General features: G+C 33.7%; 2 protein-coding genes across 2 annotated transcripts in view; one reads left to right on the forward strand and one right to left on the reverse strand.

Moving 5' to 3' along the window:
* LOC132748747 (dystrophin-like) overlaps window positions 1-10,242 on the forward strand; it is a gene marked incomplete at its 5' end in the record, with an annotated part of 30,280 nt that extends 20,038 nt beyond the window's left edge. Inside the window, 2 exon segments of the mRNA XM_060738383.1 lie at window positions 8,094-8,177; window positions 8,863-10,242. Coding sequence (XP_060594366.1) covers window positions 8,094-8,177; window positions 8,863-8,993 — 215 coding nt within the window.
* The window catches only part of LOC132748748 (kynurenine formamidase-like), a 44,464-nt gene continuing 31,817 nt past the window's right edge, over window positions 3,039-15,685 (reverse strand). Inside the window, exons 10-12 of the mRNA XM_060738385.1 lie at window positions 5,567-5,702; window positions 4,207-4,311; window positions 3,039-3,718 (exon numbers count right to left, since the gene is read on the reverse strand). Of these exons, the coding sequence (XP_060594368.1) occupies window positions 3,647-3,718; window positions 4,207-4,311; window positions 5,567-5,702 (313 nt within the window). The 3' untranslated portion in view covers window positions 3,039-3,646. The remainder of the gene's footprint in view (window positions 3,719-4,206; window positions 4,312-5,566; window positions 5,703-15,685) is intronic.

A 15,685-nucleotide genomic window follows, 5' to 3' on the forward strand; every position in this document is an offset into this window, starting at 1 on the left:
AAGTAGGTAGTAAGCTAAAAATCTAGCTCAACTTACAAATATTCATGTCTATAAGAAGTCAACCATTTCCTGGTGGCTGGAGGTAATCAATGGTAGCTATGGAAGTCAGTGTCACTGATTACTATTGCAGTTAGAAATTGCAAAAGAAAGGGAATGGTCTGAACACTGGTTGATATAGGAAGTCAACATTTGATGTGAAAGCAGCTGGTTGCTAAAGAGAATCAATTACAAATGTATTGCTATGGATTTCACTGGTAACTGTTGAAAGTCAATGGCTGATATGGATCACTTGTTGATAACGGAGTCATTGGTTGTTATGGAAGCGGCAAGTTGTTAAAGAAGTCAAAATTGCTACTGAAATCATTGGTTGCTATGGAAACTCAATAATTGTTATGAAAAGTAATGGTGGCTATGGGAAGACAACGGTTCACTTGGAAGTAAGAGATTGCTAAGGAAATCAATTTTGGTATGGAATTTACTTGTCAAAAATTAAAAGTTTATGGTTTCTATGAAAATTTCTTAAAATTGTTGCTAAGGGAAGTAGATATTTTTGCCTCAAAAGTCACTTGTTGTTAAGGAAAATCAATGGCTGCTATGGAAGTCACTATTTGCAGATCTAAATTTTACCAAAGTGTTTTTAATTTCATTGCATTTTTTTTACTATTAGTTAAAGTTACATGCCAAATATTTAAGATCTTGTCTTTGTGGTTTTAGAAGAGAAGATTTTGGTATGTGTTCACCTTTGTATAAGAAAGACCCATCACTTATTGGAGCCGGGTCTAAATTCTAGGCATTGCACTCTTGACAAAGCTTTTTTTATTGTTCTCGCTCAATAACTTTTAGAGGTACACATGACACAACATTTTTTGAATGTTTTTTACTTAGTCAAGGGCAGTTACTGTAAAGTTTCTCTAGGTCTAACACCTTTTTGGCTATGCACGACACAAGCTGAAAATGGAAAAACTTTTTAATAACCCAAGGGCAATAACCCTAAAGACACTGAGTAAGTCTGCAAGCAAATCCTCAGGTGCACAACTACACATATTGACCAACATTTCTGTAAAGTTCGACGATTCCAGGTCTAACACTTTTTGGCTATGCACGACACTAGTTGAAAATTGAAAGTCTTTCACTACGTCAAGGGCTATAACTATACAAATGCTGAATAAATCCACAAGCAAACTCTAGGTGCACGACTTCACATGCTTACCAAAAGTCCTACTCTACTAGTCTAGGTCAAATACTTTTAGCTACGCATGACACTCTATGAAAATTGCACACTAGTCAATAGGTAATAGCAGAACAATAACAAAATTGAATTACTCCACAAGCCAATCCCCAGGTCCACATGCTGATCAACATTCCGGTAAAGTTTGTTGACTCTTTAGCTCAAGCACTCTTTTAGAGCTACATGTGACACAACATGGGAACTCACACACACAGACGGCCAAGGACAAATCTAAATGCCGCCTAAATGTCGCCCCGCCCCTCTGAGTGGGGACATTAAAAGTGGCTATTCCAACCCACAGAAGACACACTACCATCACATAAAAGATCATTTTTACCCGCTTTCTGTGCAGATGCGCTTACAAATAAAAACAAGAGCTGTCGGTAGGACAGCAACGCTCGACTATTCTTAGTGCTCGATAGTAAAAAAATGCTTGATACAGTTACCTCCTCCTGTTTACAGGTTGGGGTAATGATGGTGAACAAGTGTGCAAAGTTTCAAAGCCATATGTCAATGGACTTTGAAAATATTTGAGGTATTACAAAAATTTTAACGTAAATTCTAAGTCGAAAAAGGGGCATAATTCTGTCAAAATGCTTGATACAGTTACTACCTCCTGTTTACAGGTTGGGGTAATGATGGTGAACAAGTGTGCAAAGTTTCAAAGCCATATGTCAATGGACTTTGAAAATATTTGATGTATTACAAAAACTTTAAATAACGTAAATTCTAAGTCGAAAAAGGGGCATAATTCTGTCAAAATGCTTGATAGAGTTACCTCCTCCTGTCTACAGGTTTGGGTGATGATGGTGAACAAGTGTGCAATATTTCAAAGCCATATGTCAATGGACTTTGAAAATATTTGAGGTATTACAAAAACTTTAACATAAGTGGTTACGCCGACGCTCGGGTGACTACAATAGCTCTACTTATTCTTATCGAATAGTCGAGCTAAAAAGTGTAACAGGGACATCTTTTGAGTTTATTTAATATATATACAACTGATGAGACCTAAAGAGAGGTTGCAACAGGTAATTTTCATAAATTTGTATCATAATCCTTCTTTTATTTTGACAACTTTTGTGTATTATATTGGTTTTTAAATGCACCAGAAGGCAATTCTTTAGATTTACTTTCTGTGGGTGTGGAATCAAGAACCCCTGACAGTCTGTCTTCACCCAATGGTCACATCATTGCTACATGATGGCACTGAAAAAAATTCAACTTACCAATATAGGGTAAACAAATATACATAAATAAAATACTTTGACCTTGAACCTTTTGACCCCAAACTACATCCTTAATTATTTCATACTAGTTAAATAAAGTAAATGACTTGGAATTAAGCTCAAAATAAGCTTTCTACACAATTATTAAAACATTGATTGAATATTAACATTGTGTACAATATATATTATATATTTTATCATGTACATGTAATTGTATTTGTTAAAATATAACAAAATATAATGCATGCATTAGTTCTATGAACACAAAAGTATTACACATGTAAATAAAATTCAACAATCACATAAAATTTTAGTTACAAAGTACATACAACTAACTACATGTATCTATAAAATTTTCTTCCACTTAATATAGATGCTGTTGCAATATTTTCTAACAACTTAAAATCTGAAAAGACCATCCAATAATATGTAATAAAGTAATGATATTGTGTGTTGTCCTCATTACCCAGATTTCACTGTCAAATTTTAAAACTTAAACTTCTGGACTTTAGAGATATCACCAGTATTCCATGCTGTCTGACCAGGCTCTTTTACAAAATGTCAAAGCATTATACATAATTTAAAAGTGTTTTTAAAAGTACAAGTATACAAATTTTACATCAAACCGGCCATATTGAATTACTGTAATAGACTTTAATACAAAAGAAATGACATTTCAGGTTCCTATGTTCACATATTTTGTTAACTGTTAGAGAATTGCTAACACTTAAGCAGTGGTACTTCTTGATGTTTTATTATACCCTGTATTTAAGTTGCCAATATGACTTATTTAACTTATATAACTTATATAACTTACTCTTGTACAAATTATGCTTACTCTTGTACAAATAATGAGGGGAGCATTTAGATTGAGCAGATAACCATCTCTAGCAGAACAGTTTCCTCATATAAAGTATGTTTTAAGCTGGTTCCGAAATTTATATACAATTCACACTACTAGTTTGAAAGACTGGTTCCCTACACCATTCTTGTACAAATAATGAGGGGAGCATTTAGGTAGAGCAGACAACCATCTCAAGCTGGACAGTTTCCTCATATAAAGTATGTTCTTAGCTGGTTCCCAAATTTATATACAAATCACACTACTAGTTTGAACGACTGGTTCCCTGTACCATTTTAAACATTCTGGTGTGAGTTAAAATTTACACAAAGTGTTTATATATGTACGCTAAGATAAATTTGCTGACTGCATCTGGTCCAGTGTTGTATCAATATTTAGATTCATTAAATTTATTATTTCCTGAAAAAAATAAAACAATAAAATTAAGAATAAAGACACATCATTTAAAATGTTGGTATTTCTGGGAAATCTATTTACTAATACATAATATATAGTGCTAATGATCATATACAAGGTTAAGTTTAACATTTTCTTTAACCTCTTCCCTGCTTGAACAGAAAGTGATCAGCCTTTGCCGCCAGTATACAGCCAGGCCAGCCTGTATATCCATGTAGTCTGACCAGTCTCTATACTGTAAGCTGACTTCAAATGTTCACCTTGATATCCTGAATATTGACAATGGACAGTTCTAAAAATGAAAACTAGGTAAGTCCAAGTTAATTTCACTCATTCAGCGGGTTATTTGAAAGATATTCATTCAATGAAAATGTTCCTATTTTCATCATGTTGATGGTTACTCTAATTGACAGATATTTTTCTAATTATATTATTGAACAGAAGTTTCTATAGTAGCGTCTACAGACATTTTATATATAATGACAAAGTACCTGACTGAGACTGTATTCCTCCAGACGTAGATTTTCTATCACATTAAAATGGTCTGTATCTGCTATGACCATCAACGTAGACAGAATACCTTTATATAAAAGAGCCTGAAATGAAAACAGCTTACATTAGAACCTTATATAACTATACAAACAAAGGGCAAATAACATTCTTGTATGAATCTTGAGTATTTTTTATTAAGTAAGTAAGTTTATGTGTCACAGGTTGAGAAAAATTTGCAGTCAGACCAAGACTCTAACCCAGGACCCTCAAAATACCATACCACAGCTCTACTAACTGAGTTATTCAGCCGCTTATAAATATTCTCCCCTAAATAGTGAACAGTTCTCAACCGTGACATATGCAATTAGAGAAAACAGCAATTATTGTAGAGACTCTAACCAACCAATGACCAGAGCAATATTTTATTTTCTGTGTACTAAGTCAAGCTAGAAATCAGAACTAGAACTCCGTGAGTCGAATGTGTCGCCTTGTGAACAATATAGTTTTTGAGAAATAGCCAGGTCAAAAATGAAATATGAAAATTAACAAAGGGCAATAACTCAAAAAATAAGCAATGCAGAGCAAAGTTTCTGTGCACTGCACTTCTTATCAATAAGATCTATCATCCTTTGAAGTTTAAAGTCTATAGCTTTTATAATTTATAAGAAATGGCCTGAACAAAAATAAAGTATGAAAATTAACAAAGGGCAATAACTCAAAAAATAAGAAATGCAGAGTACCAGTTTTTAAGCACTGCACTTCTTCTTAATGAGATCTATCATCCTATGAAGTTTCATGTCCATAGCTTTTATGCTTTGGACAAAAATAAAGTATGAAAAATAACCAAGGGGAATAACTCAAAAAATGAGAAATGCAGAGTATCAATTCTTGTGCACTGCACTATTTAATGAGATCTATCATCCTATGAAGTTTTAAGTCCATAGCTTTTATACATTAGGAGAAATGGCCCCGACAAAAATAAAGTATGAAAGTAAACAAAGGGCAATTACTCAAAAATTAGGAAGTGCAGAGTACCGGTTCTTGTGCACTGCATTTTGGGTCATTATAAGAAGCATGCATACCAAGTTTGACGTCAATCCAACTTATAATGACTGACTTATGCTCCGGACAAGCTTAATTAAGGGGAAACCGACAACGACGCCGACGACGACGCCGACAACGACGCCGACACCGCCGACAAAAGTAACCCCTATATGACGCCTTTTTCAAGGCGACACAAAAATATCCGCGAGTTATTTTTAAACATATTATATTTGTACCTATCTTTGTCATTTAATTCGGTGAAATGCATTGAAACATTTTGATAAAAAGAATAATGCAAGTAGAAAAAGCACTTACACTGTTGAACTCTGTACTCTGACGCTTGAATTCAGGCCGGTCATGATCACCATAGGCAACAATTAATCTACGCTTCTCACTAAATTCCGCAATCTTGTCAAGATGTGTCACTGGGCTGTTTCTTACTGCATTTTCTCTTAAATATCAATCGACATTAACAAAAGATAAAAAATAATATTAAAAAACAAAAATAAACAAACAACTGTTAAGATAATAATACATACAATTATTTCATAATAGTCATTGTAATGAAAAATCAGAGCATTTACAATGAAAATACAGTCCTGTCTAATGAAGTTGGGATAACAGGGCTTTACAGATATACAAAGTACATAATTCAAGGAAAAGATAACTAAAATTATTTTTAAGCAAAACATGAATAAAGAAAAATCGAACAAAAAAAACAAGAGCTGTCACCAAAGTGACGAATGCTCCCTAAAATGTTTCTTAAGCATGCAGGTATTATAAAACATTTGTGCCAAGTTATTTAAAATGCCTAAATGCATGACAATGTTACAGTCTGGACATGATTGTTGTAAAAGTGGGAACGCATGAACGGACAGACGGACATGAGCCTTAGCCGCGACGTATTGTCTTGATGTGGTAGACATTTGTGCAAAGTTGTTGTAAAATCCTTCCATGCATGACAAAGTTACAGTCCGGACATGAACGTGTCTCTTCAAACACTTCTCGAGAGAATGAGAACCTACAAACTATAAATGTGACCTTGACCTTGAAGTTAGGGACATGGATCATAGTCGCGACATGTCGTCTTGATGTGGTTCACATTTATGCCTAGTTATTTTAAAATCCTGCGATGCATGACAAAGTTACAGTCCGGACAAGAATGTGTGTACATATAGTGGTAAAATGAACTTCAAAATGGTAGTGTTACATTGACCTTTGAGGTAGGGACGTGTTTATTGGACGCGGCGCATCGTATTGATGTGGTAGACATTTATGCCAAGTTATCATTAAATCCTTTCATGCATGACAAAGTTGCAGTCCGGACAAGAATGTGTGTACATATAGTGGTAAAATGAACTTCAAAATGGTAGTGTTACATTGACCTTTGAGGTAGGGACGTGTTTATTGGACGCGGCGCATCGTATTGATGTGGTAGACATTTATGCCAAGTTATCATTAAATCCTTCCATGCATGACAAAGTTGCAATCCGGACACAAATATGTGTACCTATAAACTCTTATTGTGATAACGTGAAACTTCAAAATGTTAGTGTGACCTTGACCTTTGAGGTAGGGACGTGATTATTAAACGCGCCACATTGTCTTTATCTGGTAGACATTTATGCCTATTTATTCTAAAATCCTTCGATGCATGACAAAGTATCAGCCCGGACACGATTAAGTGTACTTATTTACTTAAATTGCGATAATATGAAACTTCAAAATGATAGTGTGATCATCTGGATGTGGAACATGCTGGTGACGTGCACATCCAAGGATGATACTGATCACTCCTGTAAAGCATTGTTGAAATCCGTCCAGTAGTTTGACATGTGAAGGTTGGAAAAGATTTTTCTATTTTTAGCTTTGGTGTCTATTTTGTGCAGCGAAGCGGAACATGCTGGTGACGTGTGCACAGCTAAGGATGATAATAATCACTCGTGTAAAGTTTGGTTGAAATCACACCAGTAATTAACCTGTGAGGGCTAGACAATATTTTTCTATTTTTTAGCGCTGGTAACCATTTTATGCAGCAAAACAGAACGTGCCGGGCATGTGCACAACTAGGGATGGTATTGATCACTCATGTAAAAGTTTGGTTCAAATCCCAACAATAGTTTGACCTGTGAAAGCCGAAGAAGTTTTGTATTTATAGCTCTGGTGCCCTTTTTGTGCAGCAAAGTGGAACATGCCCGCGATGAGCACAACTAGGGATGGTACTGATCACTCCTGGAAAGTGTGATTGAAATCCCACCAGTAGTTTGACCTGTGAAAGTCGGACAAGATTTTTCATTTTTTTAGCTCTGGCGGCCATTTTGTGCAGCGAAGTGGAAAATGCAGGTGGCGTGCACAATATAGGGATGGTACTGGGTACTGATCACTCCGGTAGAGTATGGTTGAATTTAAACCAGTTGTTTAACCCGAAATGGCCAGACAAGCCTAATGAAGACGGACGGACGGACAGGCGGTGAAGGCAAAAACAATATGTTTGGGAGAGTTGAAGCATAATATGCCCCAAGTATGCTATTGGTTGTGTGTTTGATCGGGTTTTACATTGTACTAACACAGTAAAGGTCATATGGCGATGGTCCAGCTTTACTGGTGAAAGAAGACCCCAGGTGCCTTTCCGTGCATTATATCAGGCATGGACTTTCTCAAGCTTGGTTTTTTTTTAACTGGAGACATGCAGCTTTAATCTTTGATGGTTTTATATGATTTGAGATAATTATTCTTACTGTCTATTATACATGTAGCTGTGTCTTATATTGTATTGCCTGTATTGTAGACTTCTGAAAGTTTCCTCTTTTTGTAAATGAATGTCTTTAATTTTCATTATTAGAGTTACATGATGGTGACAACTCAATGAGTCCTGTGTTAGGAGCTGATAGCACTTTACCACCATATAGTACTGACAGAGACAGAGGTAAACCCCGTTTTAACTCTAAAATTATGTACAGACAAGACTGCATTAACAACCCTCTGAGTTAAACGACTCTTTGTCATATGCGACGCTATTTTATGCCCCCGAAGCAATTTACTATAAATGTAGTCTGCATTAAGTGACTACCTATCTTACGCGACAAGCAACTGCAAAATCCGACCCCCGATGCGCCTTTTAGTCTGATTTTACCGACTTTGAGATGCTCCCCTGATTTTTCTATACGAAAAATGTAACGTTCGTTATCTTGTTTATTTGTTTTATACATTTCTATGATACTATGGTGGGGTTTGTTAATAATGATTGATTAAAACATTTGTGGAGAAATATCGATTTGATTTTTGAAACAGAAGTCACATTGTCTATTTGTTTTAACTTCGCTTCATTGTTGAATTGCTTTATTTGTAGTAGCTTTTTTACCTTAACAGAAATATTCTACATTGTTTTTATTGATAAAGTAATCTTAATTGAAATTAATTGAACTTACATATTTTTTTTATCTTATAATACACGTATAGTTCAGGATAATTGTAATATACATGTACATAAGGTCAACTGTGTTATAATTTGAACGGCATTAGGACTCAAAATATCCAGCAAGGATTTCTACTTAAATCATTATATATATATAATAATGTTGTAACATTTTATATTAAATATCTGTTTTCAGTGTCAGGTTCCAATAATGTAGGGGAGTTGTTCAAAATGGCAGGACAGGTTGGCAAGGCTGTAGGGTCTCTTGTCACAGTGATGACCGATGACAACGGTGACGCCATTGTTGATGAAAACAACAAACACTGATGCTCGACAATGCACCGACATGATGTAGTCAAATAATAACATGATAACACGAGTCAGGACCAAGTGTGTCACTGAGGGTCAAAGGTTATCTATCTATCACCTCTGATACATGTATATATTGGTACCTACAAACACACGTATATGACACAAAAATGCAATACATTATTTGAAGTGAGTAGAAGATGGAATTCATTGTTGCCAAGGAAATAGTGATGTGGAGAACTTCTATTGATCATTTTGGAGAAGAAATTGAACACTTGGTGATGATAGGGTAAAAGTGTTGTCAGAGGAATAACATTTGAAGATTCAGACCAAATTACTAGAAATATGTTAATAATAAGGAATTATGATGATATTTAAAATCTAGTTATTACCATAGTAACATGGCTACAAAGTATGCCTTTAATCATGGATTGTAAATAAATGATAATAGATATGCATAAAAAAGGGGCATAACTTCATTTATTTGTGTTTCGGATACATTTTTTCAATAATAATCAATTAGTAAATTATTTATTTAAAGCCTTAATTACTGTAATTGATGCAGTTCCATTTCGGCACACTTTCTTTTCTTTTCGTGAAATCTGTTTTGTACTCTGATAGGAAACCAGTACAACATAGGGATTAAAATTTCACAGCAGAAAGTAACTATCTAATGACATAAAGTCCTCAACTTTTTTATTGAAAAAATAAATTTGAAGGACAAGTGAGTTTAAGGACTTGAAATGAAAATAATAAAACAGATGCTCATTTCACCATTAGTGCTTTATTTGTGTTTATGTTTTCAAACCCTTATCTTGCTGGTAACCAATAGTGATTTGTCTTTGCCACCAATATAGAGCCAGGCCAACCTGTACATCCATAAAGTCTGACCAGGCTCTATACTGTTAGCTGACAAACTTCATATTTTCATCTTGATATCCCCAAAATTGATAATGGAATGTTCCAAAAATGGAAGGTAGACAAGTTCAAGTTCATTTGAGAAATTCACCAGGTTAAGGGTTAAGCTGAAACAAAAGATTGCCTGGATGTTTTAAAAGGAGAGATTTTTGTAATTACTGTTGATTCGAGTAAATAATATTCTACTCGTTACAGTATAAATCAAACTTTCCTTTACATTTTCGACTCTGTTATTGTGCTTGTTTATTTCTTAATCTTGACGATTGAATGTTTAAGAATGCCCCAATTAACCACTGACCTAAAAACAACAACAACTTATGCTCGCATTTTAATAAGATTCTTCCATGATGTAGATGTTTAAATAAATGTCTACTAACTATTTTATAATAATTAAAGTCTATGCTTATATAGATATATAGTATTCCCATTATTATATTCACTTTTTAGCTCACCTGTCACAAAGTGACAGGGTGAGCTTTTGTGATCGCTTTTCGTCCGGCGTCCGGCCGTCCGTAAACTTTTACTTTAAATGACATCTCCTCATAAACCACTAAGCCAATTTCATCCAAACTTCACAGGAATGTTCCTTTGATGGTCACCTTTAAAAATTGTTCAAAGAATTTAATTCCATGCAGAACTCTGGTTGCCATGGCAACCAAAAGTAAAAACTTTAAAAATCTTCTTTTAAAAAACCCAAAGAGCTAGAGCTTAGATATTTCGCATGAAACATCTTCTAGTGAGTGTCTACCAAGTTTGTTCAAATAAAAGCCCTGGGGTCAAAATTGGCCCCGCCCCAGGGGGTCATTGATTTTCCCTATATGCATATAGTAAAAACTTAGAAAATCTTCTTTTAAAGAACCCGAATAGCTAGAGCTAAGATATTTAGCATGAAACATCTTCTAATGGGTGTCTACCAAGTTTGTTCAAATAAAAGCCCTGGGGTCAAAATTGGCCCCGCCCCAGGGGGTCATTGATTTTCCCTATATGCATATAGTAAAAACTTAAAAAATCTTCTTTTAAAGAACCCAAAAAGCTAGAGCTAAGATATTTAGCATGAAACATGTTCTAATGGGTGTCTACAAAGTTTGTTCAAATAAAAGCCCTGGGGTCAAAATTTGCCCCGCCCCGGGGGTCATTGATTTTCCTTATATGTGTATAGCAAAAACTTAAAAAATCTTCTTTAAAAAACCCATATAGCTAGAGTTTAGATATTAAGCATGAAATATCTTCTAGTGAATGTCTACCAAGTTTGTTCAAATAAAAGCCCTGGGGTCAAAATTGGCCCCGCCCCAGGGGGTCATTGATTTTCCCTATATGCATGTAGCAAAAACTTAAAAAATCTTCTTTGAAAAAAACCCAAAGAGCTAGAGCTAAGATATTTAGCATGAAACATGTTCTAATGGGTGTCTACCAAGTTTGTTCAAATAAAAGCTCTGGGGTCAAAATTGGCCCCGCCCCGGGGGTCATTGATTTTCCTTATATGTGTATAGCAAAAACTTAAAAAATCTTCTTTGAAAAAAACCAAATAGCTAGAGTTTAGATATTAAGCATGAAACATCTTCTAGTGAGTGTCTACCAAGTTTGTTCAAATAAAAGCCCTGGGGTCAAAATTGGCCCCGCCCCAGGGGGTCATTGATTTTCCCTATATGCATATAGTAAAAACTTAAAAAATCTTCTTTTAAAGAACCCAAAGAGCTAGAGCTAAGATATTAAGCATGAAACATCTTCTAGTGAGTGTCTACCAAGTTTGTTCAAATTAAAGCCCTGGGGTCAAAATTGGCCCCGCCCCAGGGGGTCATTGATTTTCCCTATATGCATATAGTAAAAACTTAAAAAATCTTCTATTAAAGAACCATAAGAGCTAGAGCTTAGATATTTGGCATGAAACGTCTTCTAGTGAATGTCTACCAAGTTTGTTCAAATAAAACCCCTGGGGTCAAAAATTGACCCCGCCCCAGGGGGTCATAGATTTTCCCTATATGCATATAGTAAAAACTTAAAAAATCTTCTTTTAAAGAACCCAAAGAGCTAGAGCTAAGATATTTAGCATGAAACATCTTCTAATGAGTGTCTACCAAGTTTGTTCAAATAAAAGCCCTGGGGTCAAAATTGGCCCGCCCCAAAAACTTAAAAAATCTTCTTTTAAAGAACTCAAAGAGCTAGAGCTAAGATATTTAGCATGAAACATGTTTTAATGGGTGTCTACCAAGTATGTTCAAATAAAAGCCCTGGGGTCAAAACTGGCCCCTCCCCGGGGGGGGGGGTGTCATTGTTTTTTTTAACTAAATGTGTATAGTAAAAACTTTAAAAATCTTCTTTTAAAAAATCCAATGAGCTAGAACTTAGATGTTTAGCATGAAACATCTTCTTATGGGTGTCTACCAAGTCTGTTCAAATAAACAAATAAAAGCCCTTGGGTAAAAATTGGGCCGGGGGGGGGGCTATATACAGGTGAGTGACCTCAGGGCCATCATGGCCCTCTTGTTTATGTAATCCCCTTTCTATATAATATCTTTCTTTAATTTAAAACACTTTTGTTAAATAGTTTTCATAGGAAAAGCATTCTTAACCTAATAGCATTTTTTCTTTAAAGATTTACTATTAATATGTGATGGTTTAGAAAATTTGAAAGTTTTGTTACTTTAAAAAAAAATTGTACTTTTTTATTAGTTAATAAAGGAAGTATACTCCATGAGATTGTTTTTAAACTTCAGGGAAAAATTGTAGTATGTTTTACGTTTTAGAATTTGAGTATAGTAGAATATTAGGTCCAATACTTGAATATAGGCACTTTTAATTGTGGAGGGGTAGACATTATTAACACTTAGATTAAAAGAATGCTCATTCTAGCTATCACATGTATTTAGCGTTTAAACACACACCATCGACTATGACACTTTAAAAATGGTATCTTTATATTTTTTTACATTATAAATGATTTAACTTACCCTTCAAACATACTGTATGCAGAATTTAGAAAGTTGTGTTTATTAAATGATATAGTTTATCTTTATTGAAGTATACATTCAAGACTTAAGAAAATGCTTTAATTAGATGGTTTGCAGAATCTTTATTAGGGTATAGGTTCAAGAATTTTAATTTCCCCAATTTACATGTTTTCTACCTGTTAAAGGATAACAGGAAAATGTAAATAAATTATGTCTTTGATTATTAAAACCATGAGAAATCCATCAAATTAAAGATTGTCTTATTGGTATGTTCTTGAAAACAGACCTGTATCATTTAAGGTGTTATTGTAGGATGAAAACTTGAACAAATGAAACGAAAATTTGATAAATTCTTGTGTTGCCATAGCAACCAATGAAACCATGTAGTAAAGAAAAAATGTTGTTCCCTTTAGTATATGTATATAATAAGTAAGTCACATATATATTTATTATGGTGCTATTATAATACAAAAGTACATATTGTACATAAAATAAGCGGTTGTATTTGTAGTTGTTAACACCCTTTTAAATGTTAGTCAAATCTGACCAGAATTCATTGGGCATTTTAGAATGAGGGAAAGAAATTACAAATACATCAAGTTTTAACCCTTTTATACAATCATATATTGTTAAAAGTGATTTTTTTTTGTATTTTTTGCAGTAGGAGAGGTGATTTTGACCCCTGGTGTTGATTAAGTTTGTAACACCAAAGGGAAGCCAAAATCATCTTTCCTGTTTTGGTGCCACATGATCTAAACTGTGTATTTGTGCGCCATTAAACTGAACAAAAACAAAGTGATTTTTTCTCATGTTTGAATTGAAATTAAACTTGCAGATAGTGGCACTGGCTCACATAATTCTGGTCCTATTTTAGAACTGATTTTAGAAGGGTGTATAGTTATATAGTCCTAGCTTTACTTCAATTTATTAAAGAGCGAAAATGTTGAGAAAAAAAGTGAATGATTGATAATGATGACCAACTGCTGCTTTAAGTGTACATGTAACAGACTGCTATATTTTACCTGTCAATCATTATTAACTCTTTATATTTCTTTCTACTCAATTTGTACCACACAGGCTGGTTGTTTCTTGTATTACTCCAAATTTAAATGTTCATTTAACCTTTAAATAATTGCGAAGTAAAAGAAAAAGTTTTATTTAAGGTTGTTATGTAAATTATATACATATTCTCTTTTTATCTAAAATAACTCTGTAATTAAGTCATTCAATATTTTGACCTTTAAAGTAAAGGTCTAACAATATTTTTGTGAATATTTTGATTACATCATACAGTTAATGTATGCTTTCTGTTCATGATAAACTGTTTAACTATATACAGTACTGTCCATTTTACTTACCATTTACATACTATATTACTGCTTTTACTTTAACACAACCTTATTTTATGTATTTTACCCAACTCTTTTTAAGACATGTGAAATGTTGATAAATGGTTGTGTGTTCACCAGATCATTATTGATATCTATAGATTTATAAAATGCAAAATAAATTTGATACAAATATATTATCTGTTGTTGTTGTTGCTTAATCCAATTTATTACAGAAAAGAATCTTACTTTGATTCAGGTTTTGACTAATTCACTAAGTAAGGATTTTGCTCGGTAATCTCTTACCATATGACAGAGGTATTCATTTTGTATTTTAATTTGTTGTACTATGAAAAGGGATCACCAGAGGATCATTCAAAGTTAAGTTGCCATTGGGGGAGATTGGAGATGTTACTTTAAAATCTATAAAGTCATATATCTTCTGATTTTTGTAAGAAAAGAATAATACTTATAAAATGCCTGTATGAAAGAAATATGGTATTGTTTGCATGGGTGGGCATGAACATAAACAAAATATAAAATGGGCATAATGGATTAAGCTGTTATGTGACTTCCTAAAACGTGGCCTTAGTATACATACTGATTAGTAAGACTTTTACAACTCATCTATCCGACTAAAGAAATAAGTTAAAGAAAAAATCATTGGTGCCAGCACTATTAAGTGTTGAGAATTGAGTACCGCTTAAGCCGGTGCTAGTGGGTGTGAGGGATGTTGCATGTGTTCATTATCCCTCATGTACAGACTCAATCAAACCGAGTCTGCAATTCTCTTGTAATTTTGTTGTGATTAATAAAGGGATCACTTTGTTTCTAGCTAGATTTTTGGTATTGGTCAGTGTTTAAATTAAAAAGCTTTTGGTATAGGCAGAACATAAGATTTTACAACTTGCCAGTTAAGGTTAAACTAGTTTAGACTTTATCATGGGGTCATTTCTTGCTCTTAATTTTAAAAATTGTGATCTTTAAAACCCTACAAGCACCATTAGCAATGTCTCACCACATATACGGTAGATAGGCATAAAATGATAACTTATATGGAGAAAAAACACCCTTTATTGTCAAGGGTAAGTTCATCCTGAGACAATCATACATTATTCAGTAACATCATGTATATGCCGAGGGGTTAAAATTTATGAAAAAATACATTTATTGAATGAAAATATATAACTATTTAAATCTAGATGACAGTGATGTATTGTGCAAAATATGAAATATTTTTTATATTTTAATACAAAAAATTCTACCCTGTTACTAATGGAGTAAATAAAATTTATGTATTTGCGCTATTGATAACATTTTTACACAGAATTTGGATTTTTCAAGTTTTCATAAAAAATTAACATAAATATGCTGCAAACCGAAACAAAATAAATTTCATAAAAAAGAAATAGCTAGTGACATTTCATTAATAAAATGGGTTTCATATCGACTCCAGATCTTATTTTGGTGTCCAGACAACCAAAATGAGTTTAATGAGCATATATACAAATGTGCA

Source organism: Ruditapes philippinarum, unplaced genomic scaffold (assembly GCF_026571515.1).
Source record: "Ruditapes philippinarum isolate M1 unplaced genomic scaffold, ASM2657151v2 ctg1576_1_1_1_1, whole genome shotgun sequence".
Taxonomy (NCBI): domain Eukaryota; kingdom Metazoa; phylum Mollusca; class Bivalvia; order Venerida; family Veneridae; genus Ruditapes; species Ruditapes philippinarum.